This window comes from Micrasema longulum, unplaced genomic scaffold (genome assembly GCF_059751315.1).
Source record: "Micrasema longulum isolate JH-2025_06_02 unplaced genomic scaffold, ASM5975131v1 h1tg000163l, whole genome shotgun sequence".
NCBI lineage: Eukaryota > Metazoa > Arthropoda > Insecta > Trichoptera > Brachycentridae > Micrasema > Micrasema longulum.
In genome coordinates this window covers 2,268,230-2,284,082 of record NW_028277368.1, presented here as the reverse complement: position 1 = coordinate 2,284,082, position 15,853 = coordinate 2,268,230, and the positions used below count along the sequence as shown (strand labels likewise).

The 15,853-nt window shown below is 30.8% G+C and overlaps 2 protein-coding genes across 3 annotated transcripts in view; one reads left to right on the top strand and one right to left on the bottom strand.

Moving 5' to 3' along the window:
• Positions 1 to 773: 773 nt before the first annotated feature.
• LOC148284058 (uncharacterized) overlaps positions 774 to 15,853 on the bottom strand; it is a 21,009-nt gene continuing 5,929 nt past the window's right edge. Inside the window, exons 1-6 of one of the 2 annotated variants that reach the window (XR_015825431.1) lie at positions 11,674 to 12,318; positions 8,242 to 8,397; positions 7,821 to 7,922; positions 6,906 to 7,250; positions 6,641 to 6,823; positions 2,127 to 2,871 (exon numbers count right to left, since the gene is read on the bottom strand). Coding sequence is in view for 1 of the 2 variants with exons in the window: in XM_088242786.1 (XP_088098912.1) it covers positions 2,008 to 2,871; positions 6,641 to 6,823; positions 6,906 to 7,250; positions 7,821 to 7,922; positions 8,242 to 8,397 (1,650 nt within the window). In the remaining variant the exon portion in view is untranslated. Of the gene's footprint in view, positions 2,872 to 6,640; positions 6,824 to 6,905; positions 7,251 to 7,820; positions 7,923 to 8,241; positions 8,398 to 11,673; positions 12,319 to 15,853 lie in introns of those variants that run through there. The other variant, XM_088242786.1, reaches the window with a different exon arrangement.
• Positions 15,280 to 15,853, top strand: part of prtp (thioredoxin domain-containing protein pretaporter) — a 26,455-nt gene continuing 25,881 nt past the window's right edge. The window contains exon 1 of the mRNA XM_088242788.1: positions 15,280 to 15,308. Coding sequence (XP_088098914.1) covers positions 15,295 to 15,308 — 14 coding nt within the window. The 5' untranslated portion in view covers positions 15,280 to 15,294. The remainder of the gene's footprint in view (positions 15,309 to 15,853) is intronic.

The following is a 15,853-nucleotide window of genomic DNA, read 5'->3' as shown; positions in this document are numbered from 1 at the left end:
TGTGTATTATTAACATTCATTTTAAATTATTAACAAATATTATTTTTATTATTTGCTACATATTTTTTTTATTATAAAAAATACAAATACATAAAACTGCAAAATAATACATATTTATATAAGGTTGAAATTATATCGATGCTTTACATATTTGTACCATTAAGAATATAATTTGATAAAATGTTGCACCAATACAAGATTCTAATACAATATTTTTTTTAAATATTAATTGATTAATAAATACCTAAATTTTATAATTGTGTACACGCACATGAAAAAATAACAATTTATAAATGATAAAATAAAAACATTTAAATAAAATAATACATATTTTTAAAAAAAACAAAGTCATTGATAAAAAATTTAAATATTTTGTTTTTTATTTTAATAATATTTTTTTAATGTATACACATGTGCCTTGTGTATTTTATGTTATGCACATACAAGAACATATTGCTGGTCCGGAAGAAAAATGTCACTATTCAAAAAATTACATTTTTCAATAATGTGATTATTAATAATATAAAATTAGCCATTAGTATATTCTCCTTCATTATTTCCCAACGAACTAATCAATAATTCACAGCATATTCACCGTACACTGCGCAAATATTGCAAGCAGCTTTGGCAGCTTTATTCCCTTGATTTCATGCGACCAGAAAAGATCGAAAATGCTCACTTTCATCTACCTGACATTCCATTTTGAAGGCTTGTAATCAAATAAAATAATATTGGTAATGTAAAATCAAACACTATCTTTTGTGAAGCAAAAATTTTTCTTTTGAATGACCTTTACCATTACTTTAAACTTTTGGTACTCATTTTTAAATTTGGAAAAAAACGGACACGACGTATGTTAACACCTAATACATGCATTTAAAAAATAAATAAAAAATGTTCAATTCACAATATAAATGTGGTATGTATACACTGCACAGGCAACATCTATGTGGGACTTTTTTGTTTTCACTATGCAAAAAATATATACATATGTGTAAAAAAAAATACAATGTACTGTTTAATGTAGTATGGATCTCAATTGAAATGTGTATATTTTATAACTACTATCAACCATTGTGAAAATGATGAGATACAAAAATGGAATCAATTAAAATATTTCAAAATAAAGGTGAAATAGCAAAATTGTAAATACTGCTGCCGCTATATGCAGAACAAGCTGATATTACATAAGAAATGGTAAATCATTGTTTTTTTTTTTTATTGTTACAGTATCCAAATAAATTATTTGTTTGTTAATCTTTCTTCTTTTTGATATTGTTATTTTCTTGTAAACTATTGATAATTTACCATAAAAATAAATGTCAGATATAGTTGAGAAAAAACTGAACAAACCAAATGAATGTACAAACAATATGTGTGAAATATTTTGAGCAATACGTAATCGTGTGGTGGTTTACAAACTTAGATAAAAATATTTTTAAACTTTTTTCTATCAAATAATTATTTTTTAAGTGAGAAATAAAACGGATATGTAAATTAAATCCTTTTACCATTAACAAATATTTGTATTTATTTTTGCACCACAACAAACAAAGAAGCCCAATTACAGTGGTGAATTATAGAACAAAATACCAAAGCTTGAAAAAGTCACATTTAATTATTGCAGTCTCACCGGGATACCCGGAAACGTAGTCATAGCTATTACGCAATGGAGGCCACCTTTTGCTCTTGTAAAATAATTATATAACTTGACTGAAATTTCTGATATTTATTAAAGAAAGTTTTTTTTATATAATCTATTACAAATTAAAGATATGTAAATGCTTTATTAATTTGTATTACTCATTTTTTTGTATTCTGATCGGAAATTGAATACTTGAAGATGGACATGTCAAAAGTCGAAATAATTGCTGTGCTTGCATAAGATGTACGAGGGTAGAGAAATCAAGGTCTGTATGCAAAAACCGAGTGATACAACATTCTATCCTCTCTGCCTACCACTACGGGGAAACGGCGTATTGGTTTGTTGGTTTTTGATCTGAAATATTAAGGATCATATTCTATTTGTAAATCAGAATACCCAATAAGCTCCCTTTTTACATTATAATTTTGACATTCGGGTTCATTTGAATTATTATAATATATTGCAGTATCTAAATTGACAATTTCTTTTCTTTTATGATTACAATTATGCATATGTTTGATCATATTTTTTGCACTCTTACAACTGAAATTGCAAAATTCACAGTGCATTAAAGCCACATTCCTCTCTTTAGTTCTTAAGCAGCATATGTTTGTTAAATATTTTATGTCTAAATTATCATTGTTTGTGGAATGCTTTTTTACACAAGAACTAAAGAATTTAAGTGAGCGAAATCTTTTTCCGCAGTCACAAGTATAAAATCCATCGTTAGGTGTTAAATAACCCAATAACTTATTAGATACCGCTAAACCTCCCTGAGAGTGAGATATGAGATGTTTTTTTAAGAACGAAACTTTTTTAAATATTCTATTACAAAACAAACATTTGTAAAGAGATTTTGACTCTTTTTTTTTATTTTCTAATCTGACATCTAAAGGATCATATTCCAGTTCATCAGCGGAATACTCGTAAACTTCTTTTTGGACAATAGCGTGTTCATATTCAGGTACATTTAAATTAAGTAAATCGCTTTCACTATTGTAATTATCGAGAATTTCTTTTTTAATATCATGACATAGGCTATCTCTTTCATGATGTACATCTAAATGATTTATTTTCATATCCAAATTTTCAATAATTTCTTTCTTGATATTTATATCTGGACCTCGATAATTATTAACATCAGAATTTAAGTGAGGAATAATTTCTTCTTTTATATAAACTTCATCTTCTGCTGGCTTATTTCTGTTTAATTCTGGGGACTCTTTCTGTAAAACAAAAAAGAAGTTTAAATTTTATATTCATTGCCACATAAAAAAGTTTATATCTAACAATTTCAGGTACCAATTAACTCCCGAATTGATAGACGTAAACCTTAATTTCAAAACGTTTACATAGAAGATTTGTCTTATTTTTGTATGTTGTGTAACTAACTGGCTTAGCCTATTTCATACACACAACACAATAAGAATCAGGGTAAACATTTTAATTAAATTAAAACGCTTGTATACACTTAACACCAGTGGCAGCTTTCCCTTATGTCCATTGGGTAAATGACCCCCCAAAATTTGCCACCAATTAAAATAATTTACTAAAAATACATTATAAAGAAAGTATATAATAAAATGCAATTAGGTTTTGTAATATTTTTTTCAAAATCATTCATTCAAATATATATAAGGACCTATTTATCTTGATGTTTTTATAGATGTAATCTAGAATACTATTAAGCATGTGCGCCATCAAATATTCATGTTATGTCAAATGCACGGGTCATTTCTGCAACTGTCCCAAAGCTTATGGCTTATCTCTAAATTTTCTCATGAGAAAGAAAGAGATGAAACGTCCCGTGCGTACATGAACATCGGAACATTTCACCCAAAATTCATTCGAACGCGGGCATTGTCCCGGTAAAAATAACAACATGAAACAAGGAAGATAAGAATAAGATTGATAATAATAATATCATATCATTGGTATAGACATACTGGAAGAGGTACGATGATAAATGAATTCCTATGTATTTTACATACCTACACTTAAAAAGGACGAATTCTTAATGGAAAAGATTATCATAAGTTTATATTTTCTCGTCCCTTTTTACAAGATTGAAATGAGCTTTGTGAATGAATATTATTATAATATATTGTTTTTTGCACATGTCCAATTACCTAGTGTTTGTTACGGTCCTGTTTCGTATGCACTAGACTCATATTGACTCGTAGAATTTAAATCCTGTACTGTTGAGATCGAAAGATATTTTTCTACGCTAAAGCGAATTAAGGCCTTTTTAAGAAACTCTATGAGCCAAGATAAAGTACACTCGCTACGTTAGGTATTTTGTAAATTTGTGTACCATATTAGAAAAATCTATATACACAGATACATTTATGTATTTTTCAAAAAAAAAATGTGTAAAAATTATCGTGAAATACACATGTACCTATTTAGTAAAAAAAAAACTTTGTGAACAAAAATGGGTAGGCACAAATTTGTAATTCCTTGTGAATGTTTTTCTATAGAAAATTCAAGAATTTTTATGATCATAATAATTCTCCACCTTGTTGTGTGTGATTAACACATTTTTTAAATGTGCGAGATCCCGGGTACAATTTCAATAATTAAGAATAACAAGGTCAAAAATCTGTAGAAATAGTGTTTCACTATAATTTGATAATTTCCTTGGACTAGTAGCGTAGTAGCGTAGTAGACTAGACCTCTTTACAAAACAAATTATCGAGATTTGATGCAATTCGTGAAGAAAACCCATCACAATTAGGTACAAAAATAAGGTAAGAAGAGAATTCCTCCTCAAATTCACGTTGAGGGAGTGTGACATAATCAGCTAATATGGTCACCGTGCATTTTAATCCTATTATATTATTATTACGAGGTCAGAGCCTTGTAAAGTAGGCAAGCGTGGTTAAGGCTCCCAGGAGGCATCCGCAGTACATGGCTAAGCCAACCGTATCGCCTCCGCTTGATGACAATTGTCACCGGAGTTTGCTGCGTCCATCCTCTTATTACTTCATTCCGCACAAAGTCAAACCACCGCACACCCAAGATTCTTCTGAGACACCTATTCTCAAAACTCAGTATTTTGCTTTTTGGAGCCCTACTGAGGTGCCACGATTCGCATCTATAGAGAAGAATAGCTGTTATGATGTATAACTGTGCTTCTGTTAAAACTGTTTAAAAAAAGTGTTTATTTGTGAAGATCAAGTGCCGAAATTTAACTATTTATTATAAAACAATTTCTGTATGATATAGTGCTACCTCTCTATGTTCATTTAAAAATACAAATGATACCTTTTTTCCTCGAAAAATCAGGTAAAATTACTTGAATATCAAAAGTAATACACAAGTTTATCTGACATCTTAATCAAAGTAAAATAATAATAATCAGAAATTTTAGGCGGGAAACATGCGTAATAACAAACAAAACTAAAAAGAAGCGGATATATTCCTTGGTACCTACACTCTACACTACGCAGATGCGTTTCTACTATCATCTCCCAGGGAACAGCCAAATGTGAACCAAGTGTTTATACAGTTATTTACTAGGAAAAAGACAATAGATCCTGTTTACTGCATGCGAAAATAAAATAGGGACGAGTTTGAGTTTGGATATCGTCTATTGTCTTGTTAACCCTAATAATAAGTTAAGGAATGCTATCTTTGTTTACTTTTTTATATTTTACTTTTTGTGCTGTTACATGTTCACTTAATTGCCATACTTACTAGTTCTTTGCTCAATGTATTATTATTGCGTTTCTTAAAATTATTTTTTATCATTAACTTTTTAAAATCATTCTTATGTTGTTGAAATTCCATTTTTCGATGCGTTTTGAAGCTGCAAGACTTTTTGTGATGTTAGCTATCATATTATGTAAATGTTATCAACTATCAAATATCTAAATTTAGTAAATGGGGTCTAGAATTTCAACCGTCCATGCGCTCAGTAGCTGCAAGACTTGTTGCTATCTAAATTCTAATTTTATAAATCTGCTTTTTATTTCGTTTTTAAAATATCACTTAAACTCTAAACTTCATTGTCAAATAAAAAATTTAAAAATAAAAATGTAAATAGGGGCTAGATTTCTTATTGTCCATGCGCTCTGTAGCTGCAAGACGTTCTGTTATCTAGCTCATATATATCATAATTGTAATATATCGTAATTGGAGACGAGGAACTAGAATCCAACCGTCCATGCGCTCAGTAGCTGCAAGACGTGTTGGGATATTTATTTATAGTACAGCGCCCTTGAGGTGATTTTCACAAAAATGGCGCTATATAAATTATCCAAACATTATTATTATTATTATTATGCAGGCGTTATATAGTCGGTATTTGTTTTTCACTAAGTAAATATCCGATCTCCAGACAGCCTTCGTACTGTTGAATGTGGCGCCTACTATTCCTAGCCACACTCCCAGTTTTTTTAGAAAGCTGCCATTTCCCGGAACATATACTCCCAGGTATTTGAAACTCTCGACCCTTTCGATGATTTGGTTTGACAAAGTCAGGGGATTTTGGGATAGACAGAAAAACATGAGATCATAACTATGGGAGATTTCAATTACAAAGTAGGAACACAAGAAACCAAAGGAATTACTGGACATTTCGAGTTTGGTGATAGAAATGAAAGAGGAGATAGACTTTTTCCGTTCTGTCAAGAAGAAGAACTAAGTTTATCACCGATATAATGTTTAAATTTCCTAAAAGAAGACTACATAAATGGAAATCACCAGCTCACAATCAAAATTGTAAGAAATCATATTGACTTTATTTTTAAGTGGTACCAGGAGCTGGTTGTAATGGTGGTCGTCTCTACTGATTTCAAGCAAAACACAGAAAGTCCCACTGTTCGGTTGGGTAATAAGAAATTGCCTCGAGGCAATAAATAAACCAGCCATTATTAAAATAAACCTTTTTACGAAGAATAAACAAAACATACAAACCATTTTAAACCATTATTGACCACTTTTTATGTTAAAATAAAATATTTTTCTACAAATTAATTCAATGCCACTTACAATGACTTTGGACTTGCTTGCTTTGCTTCTCGACTTGCTATGGAGTTGTTGTTTGACTCCTAACTTTAACGGGGAATTAAAATTCTTCTGGCAGTCAAATTTATGTGGTATAACATTTTGCTTAAATAAAATTGCACCACCCATTAACTTTACTTGCATGTAGTTTTTTGCGTCTTTTTCAAGCTGTAACATTACATGAATTATTTTATTATTTTACTAAAAAATGCTGTATGTAACCACAAGACCATTGTCTTATTTTACTCACATCAAAATGATCTTGACATATAAACAGAGTTCTGCTAATTGACCAAGGCGAGTCTAGTCCCGCAGCAATCGCCCACCTCTTCCTCAGAGCCGTATTTCTTGGAACTAATGTAAATATTTTATTAGGCGCATTTCTAGTGGTATTATTGCACATTGGTACTAGGCATTTCTTAAGTCCAGGAGAAGATAAATTCGCAGGTGAAGAAATACAATCAATATTGGAGGGAGAAGATTCCATGGGTATTCTCGATTCTTCTTGTAGTATGTGCGGAAGAATGACCGACTTGACTTCCAATTTGTTTCTAATTGATTTATTCACTATAAAAGTATTAGTATTCTCTTCAAGCTGAAAACAAGCACTGAATTATTATATTGACATTAACTATGTTAAAAACTATTCAAAGTTACATTAAAGGTTTATTTATTTTCGACATTTTCTTATTAAAACTGTCAAACATGCACTGATGGAGGTTACCTTTCTCCATAAACAACTGTGATTAACACATTCGCGGCTATGCCGGCAATCGCCGTTACAACCGTGTCTCTCTTTTAGGAAATGATGGCTATAGCAATCAGTCCAAAAGACATTGGTAGTGAAAAGTTGGCTATAGCCTACGTGAAACTGAAGTAATTGTATGGTAGTAAGAGATATTGTGTCTCTATTCAGTAACATAAGTGTCCCGGTATGTTAATCAAATAAGATTTCCTTTAAACCATCAACTACGGTTCAGTTGGAAGTGAAATATTCAAAATAATTATAAAGTTATGATAATATTATACGTAATGTGTCCATCCTACGATAAAATAGCGAACGCATTAAATGATTAATGAAAATAAAACATTTACTTTGTGAAAGAAATTAAATAAAAACATAAAACTATGTCAGCATACACATTTAAAATATCACTTTACTTACATTGAATCGTTCTTTATGTGTGTAGTCGGTGTTTTTAGTTTTAGTAATCTTTTTTTTTTTAAGATTTTTTTTTGCTACAAACCATTTCGTTCTTCGACCATCCTGTGGACACAAAAAAATTTTTAGAGGGAGCAGATTCTACTTAAGACGTGGTTTGTTGTTGTTTGTTTTGTTTTATGTGTGGAAAATACAAATAGAAACAGATCAGATTACTGAACCCGAAGTGACGAGTTATGCACTTGCAGAGCAGTGTCGCTTGAAAATGCAAAACCGCTACTGAAGCATTTGTTACATTCCATTTAACTTGCAAAAATTATGACTTTATTTTATAAAGGCTCAAAAAAAATTTAAACTACAAAAAGTGCATTTTTTGTTAAATAATTTTTGCCGTTGAATCAATTTTAAATTAAATAACACTTACCGTAGCTTCCGACTTGTTATGGAGCAGTTGTTTAATTTCTAGTTTGGAATCGGTGTTTTTTTGGCAGTCAAATTTATGTGGTACAACATCTTTTTTCAAAGACAATGCACCACCCATTAACTTTACTTGCATGTAGTTTCTTGTATCTTCTTCAAGCTGTAATATAAATTAACTATTTTTAAAACATATATATATTTTTAATTACGCAAATTAACCATACTATAAAAACAAAGCCTAAAGAATTATTTTGAAAAAAAAACATATACACAATGGTCAAGTTGATGTTAAATCAATTAAAAATACTATCATGAATATTTTACAATACAACGATATTTGTGTATAAATTTATTAATTCTAAAAAAAACACAGAATTTATGGAAAAAAAAATATCAAAACCAACTTGAACATGATCATAATACAAGAGAAAAGCTAAAAATCAGACTCCCATTTAGAAAAAATGCAAATTCAAAATTAAAATTTTATATATGGCAGTAAAATTATATGTTGTGTTAAATAGTAAACGACCAAAGGTTCAGTTTCGGATAATAAAATTGATTTTGGCCGCCGGTTTCGTTTTTAAGGCTTACGCTTTTACGTTTTTCGACTCAGCCGAAACCTGCGGTCAAGATGCGCCGGATTACATTCGGTTGTACTCTAGAGCATATAATGGCTCGTTATTCGGCCGCGTGACTTGCGACTTTTAGTTTGTTTTGTCTTTTGACCAGTGAGTGTTGTTATTTGTCACATTAAACTTGTCTTTTATTTCATTGTGTAATTTATTTAATACATATTTTAATGAACTCCTAATGTTCAACAATAAAAAACACCTAATTTTGGGCATTTTGAAGTGACTTTTTACTTATTTTAATAAGTTTCGATTTCGGCCAAAACTAGAACAGAAGCCGAAATTCGGTTTCAGTTTTAGCTGAAAATCTTATTTCGGTCTATCACTGGTGTTAAACTATAAATTAACTATATGCAGTGGCGAGCACGGGAATAGGGACACTTGTACAAAAACTATAAAATCATCTACAGTACATAGTATTTTTTTAGTAATGCAACTGGATATTAAATAAAGCAACATGTAAATTAAAATATATTTATTTTAATAATAGTTTTATAATGACCATTACTTAAGAGTATTTAAATAGGGACAAGAATATTTTCTCATAAAAAACTAAAAATAAACCCTATTCTAATTTCTTAATTGATATTTAGTATGGTACCCTTTTACCTTTAAAACTGACATACATCTTCTGGGCATTGATTTAATTAGCTTCTGGCATCTTTCAACTGGAATATTGTTAAAGATATTTTTTCTATTCTCAAACAACAATTTAAATTACTACAATTTTTTTTTCATAATTTTAATTTTACATTATTCTATAAATTATCAATAGGGTTGAGATCACAATGACCAATCGATCACAGTGACAGAATTATCTATTAACCGCTTTTTGTCTTGCTGAAATTCCCAAATTACTGGTAAACATTCTTCACAACATTATTATTATTTTGGATAGTTTATATACAGTCTATGATGTATGCGAGGCAAGCGATTTCCTGGTGAATGTCAATAAATCGAATGCGATGGTTTTTGAAAGAAATGAAAGCATAACTAAATGTGAAATCACTGTGAATACTAAAACAGGTAGAGGAATTTGTGTACCTGGGAAGTATGTTTACTAGGGATGGAACGACTGAGAAAGATATTGAAAGGAGGGTGAGTGCCGGGAACAGAGTGAACGGTGCACTGAAATCAACCGTGGCAAATAAATGTTTGTCACAAAAGACAAAATTAGCAGTTCACAATGGAGTCCTGGTCCCGACCTTGATGTATGGGAGTGAAGTATGGACTTGAAACAGGGATGAAAGTAGGCTGAATGCTGTCGAAATGCGATCTCTCGGGTGAATGTGTGGTAAAACTATGTATGATAGATGCACAAATGTTGAAATCTGTACATTATGTAAGGCTGAGATAAGCATTGTCGACAAAATCAAGAAAGCAGCTCTGCGTTGGTTTGGACATGTAGAGCGAATGGACAGCGAAAGAACAGCTAAAAGTATTTATAATGCGAATGTTGATGGATGCAGAATTAGAGGAAGACCGAGAAAGACATGGCATGACCAAATCCAACAAATACTTGAAAATGGACATGTTAAAAGTTGGAATAATCGGCGCGCGTGCATGAGAAGATGTATATATCACCTCAAGGGCGCCGTACAATAAATGTCCCAACACGTCTTGCAGATACATAGCGCATAGACGGTTGGTATTTTAGTTCCTTGATTCCAATTATAATAAAATTTAACAACAGATAAGAACTAGATTACAGCATGTCTTGCAGCTACAGAGCGCATGGACGATATTTACATAGCCCCCATTTACATTTTTTAAAATTGAATTTTGGTGTTTCTAATTATTTTTTCAAAATTGTTTACAAATCAGAGCTGGATTACAACACATCCTGCAGACGGTTGAAATTCTTGACTCTAATTTTGAATTTTAAGTTTGAAATAATTTGATAGTTTATGACATTTACACACAGAAGCTAGTTTAACGAATGTCTCGCAGCTACAAAGCGCATTGACACAATAAAAGGTAAACAATAAGCAACTAAATCAATAAACAACTAAAGCACTGTTTTTACATATTATATTATTGCTCACAAGATCAAAGCAACTACCGATCTCCGAGGGGTAGGTAGTCCCGCGTACGACACCCTCGGCTTGGTAACCGAAAAGATATTAGCCATAAGTTTTCAGTTAATTCTTAGTAGATAGAAAGATGCACATGTTGGATGAAGCCTTTTGTTCCATGGGCTTTGCGTCCATTTTGAGATGCAACTCTAGAGTAGAATGGAACCCGCCCAAAATTTCTGATTGTATTTTTTTTATCATTGTGAATGTTATGTATTTATGAATAAACGTTAGTATGTTTACTTAAATTACACTGTTCTCGATGTATTGTACTGTTATATAAATTTATTATGAGAGGTAGTATTCCAGATAGTTAAATTTAGGCACTTCTGCATCCGGCACAGTCATGAATTTAAATTAAAATGACACAATTCTTCACATATTTTGGTTTGGAATAAAGCGTCAATGATAATATACTATCTAAAACAATGCTTTAAAACAAACAGTTTTCTTTTTTCACTTTTTGTCCAAAATATATGTACACATTGACAGCTTATACACACTAACTTAATGTTTTTTTTTAATTATTCAAAACATATTTTTAATTTTAAGCCACAGTTAGATAGAGAACTAAAATCCCACACGGTTAGGACATGTAGAGTGAATGTACAGTGAGAGAAAACATGAAGTTGGTCAAGCCAACCGTATCCCCTCTGATGATGAAATGACTATGGGGAAGTGATTCATTGCTACTAGTTATTATTTTACACATGCTAAAACAAGAGTACTTACATTAAAATGATCTTCACATACATAAAGACGACTTCTTGGAGATAAAATTTTATATTTTGGTAGGTTTCTTTTCATAGCAAGACACCAATTACTTCGTAATATTTCATTTGTGGGATAGGGTAAAAATATTTTATTTGGTGTCCGAAATGTAGTATTTTTACACAAAGGTACTAAACAATATTTGTATCGTATTACTGAAGTCATCATAAGCGAGTTCATTAAAAAATGTCAATTTAACGATCGACCACACGAAAACCAAGTGTCAAACTGATTTCTCTGACTGGTTTAGTGATTTATAAGTTACATTTAAAAAAAATAGAAACCACAGCTAAAAACTAGAAGTCAAAATGACGAAAATGGCCATAACCAATGAGCACAGCGCGCCATGAAGTCACAAACCTATACAAGACCGAGATAATGTAGAACTATATACAAAAACTCAAGACACTCACAAATTACACTACTGCGAGACTTATTTCATTTTTTATTGGCTAATAAAATGTTTTTTTTTTTATTTAATAAAAACAATCTGTAAAGTTATTCGGTAAATCTATTATTTTTTTGTGTAAACCTCGACACTTCACTCCCAGCGAAAACGGAAGACGCGGTCTCGCTGCGTATGACGTCACTGGTCATGATGTAGAGATGGTCATTCGAATTTCGAATAAATTCGATTATTGTATCAGTTCAACTTCACACCGAATCGACGAATGAGGAAGATCGGTGGTTTTTCTTATTTTATTTAATTATTTGTTAATAGACTATTAAACTGAACCAACAATATTTTTTTTCAATTTTTATATATCGTATTATTCTCTACTATAACTCCGCCTTTTTTTTCGTACACTTTCGAAACTCTGCCGTACGATTAAACGCTCCAATTTTTTACCGCGCGCAAGAAAACGTTTATTGTATCAAATTTCCCGTAGAGCTAACGTTCCCCATTGCATCAATCGAATATTAAATAGTTCGATTATTGAATTGATTCGATCAATATATCTGCTGGCAAGCAACGATTGCCGATTGCATGGATCTGTCAACTGTCAATAGCCGCGGAATGGTGAGAGGCGAGCCGACCAAGAGGGAGAGGGGGTCATTAGTATATTTCGAAATATTACAAAGCCAAAACACCAAAACTATATTTCTAATTTTTTCCATATTATTTTGACACTACTGTGTTCATAGAATTAAGAATAGTCCAGAAGGAGCGTAGAATCATATTTGAATACATCGGACTGTGTCCAATAATTCCTCCACTTAGACACACTTTCGCCGCGCGCATACTTGAAGTGACCGCGTAATATTGCCAGATCGCGAAGAATATAACCATAACACAAATGTAAGGTGAAAAAAAAACTATTTGTTAATTTTTCAGAAATTTTATTGTGCACTCGGAAACTTTGATTGGCACAACAGAGTAGATAAGTAAAGGGTCATTTAATAAGATTAATTGAATGAATGAACTTTGAACTTAAATATATAAAACAAATTTTATATTACATAAAATGGATATTTTAATATCATGTTAAATAATATTTGATGTTTTAAAGATAATTTCGGTCAAACGTCCACCACGGCGTTGTTTAATCCGAGGTTCAATTTTCATTATTTCTCTTATTATACGAGTAAAGTAGGGTAAAAAAATTACTTCCCTGGCAACACTAACGAAATTTCCATTTTGTTTCTCCGACAATCTGACAGATGGAAAAATAATTAAATTTTTAAGTAATGCATTTGTGACATATACATTCATTTAATAATTACACGTGAAATGTGATTGCATCCTGTTTCTTTAAGATCCTAGCAGTATTTCTACACTTTAAAAGGACACAACACGGCATGGTTAAATTCTAAGCAGGAGTTGCGTACTGAGCGACGTCTACAAAGAAACTAATGGGTCAAAACATAAACCTACTCATTTATGAGTAGTTGAGTCGCCTTCTATTTGATGTGCGTATGCGGTTTCTGGACTATTCTTAATTCTATGACTGTGATATTTTAAAGATTTATATATTTAAAATCCCAATTTTCTTTTTTACAGGTAACGTCACTGTGCGTGTCTTGATCGAGTAATTTGAATTTATTTGAAAAACTTAATTGCGCCAATATGCCTAAATCATAGAATTAAGAATAGTCCAGAAACCGCATACGCACATCAAACACAAGGCGACTAAACTACTCATAAATGAGTAGGTTTACGTTTTGACCCATTAGTTTCTTTGTAGACGTCTTTAACTATACCGTGTTGTGTCTTTTTAAAGTGTAGAAATACTGCTAGGATCTCAAAGAAACAGGATGGGATCACATTTCATGAGTAATTATCAAATGAATGTGTAAGTAGCAAATGCATTACTTAAAAATTAAATTATTATTCCATCTGTCAGATTGTCGAAGAAACAAAATTTCGTTAGACATTTCGTTATTGTTGCCAGGGTAGTATTTTTTTTACCCTACTTTTGATCATCTAATGAGAGAACTAATGAAAGTTGGACCTCGGATTAAACAATTCTGTGGTGGACATTTGACCGACATTATCTTTAAAACATAAATTATTATTTAACATGATATAAAAATATCCGTTTTATGTAAAATAAAATTTGTTTTATATTTTAAGTTTAAAGTTCATTAATTAAATTTCTCTTTTTAAATGACCCTTTACTCATCTACTCTGTTGTATCAATCAATATTTCCGCGTGCACAAAAAAAAATTAGAGAAATTAACAGATTGCATTTTTTTAACCTTACATTTGTGATAAGATTATATTTTTTCCCATCGTGCAACATTACGCGGCGACATCACGAATGCGCGCGGCGAAAGTGGAGCATAGTGGGGGGATTTTTGGACACAGTCCGATGTATTAAAATATGATTCTACGCTTCTTCTGGACTATTCTTAATTCTATGGCCTAAATATTGTTTTCACTAAATTTTATAAAACTAATGTAGGTAAAATTTTTATGTTTTTTTAAATTTTATTGATTGAAATAGTAATTAAATTACACATATAATTACAAACAGTTTGCACCTAATTGCGTGTTTTAATATTATTACTATTATTTAATTTTTTAAATTCTCAATTGACCCCTTTCTCCACTCAAAAATTATGTTTAGAAATTTTACACTTTTGTTATTTTTTTCAACAACCTGCTAGTTTAATTATATTTTTATACGCTTTATCACAGTATCTATCAACCGGCATTATTTGTTGAATCAATGTATTTCACAAAATAAATAGATGAACCTCCTAATACAATATTCTCAATTATAATATTAGGCTACACAATAATGTTAACTGTTTGCAGTTTCTTTTGTTTTATGGCTCCTACATATCTGTCCCTACCTGCTATAAATGTGAATTAATAAATGTGAAAAAACAAAAAATCTAGACATGTCCAAATTAGGAGTTTGTGTTGTCTTGTACATTACTATTTTTATAACATTGTATATTGTTTTGGTTATCCTGTTGTTGTTTGCCAGACAACGTTTAATACAATTATAATAAAAGGTCAAGCTATCAATAAAATATCTTATGAGTATACCAACAAAATGCTGTATCGAATGACAAAACCAAATTCTTGTCTATTTACATATTTTAGAAAAATGAGATGGCAACAAAAAAAAATGTTAACTTATAGGTAAGATTAGATAAATAATTCAAACCTAATATTAAACCTGTTTTGTATTTGGTATTCCTCTGCATATAACTCAATATAATGACACCATACTTGTACAAATCGATTAAAATCAAACAATACATGTAATTACTTAGTTACAAAATCATAAAACTGAAGGGAATCGAGTTGTGGTTCCGTGCCTAAGTGGCAAAGGTCCGAGGTTCGAACCCCACTCTACCCCAACTCGATTCCTGTTTTCTAATAGTGAATTATTTATAACTCGTTAAAAGCGCCCCCTAAAATTGAACATTTGGGTAAATTAAAAGAACGCAAATATTTATTTAAAATGCAAAAAAAAAGTCAGGTGAATAAAAATTCAAGGTTTTTTATAATGCATACCTTAAAATTTATATTTTAGACTAATATGTAATAAAAAGTCACTACAGTTATTTAATTTGTGTGTTAATAGAAATTTAACAATTTCCCTATATGTTATTACTTTTTTACCTACATTTTATTCTTCACTTATGTATTCCTTCTTAACCTATGTCTAACGCCATGTTACA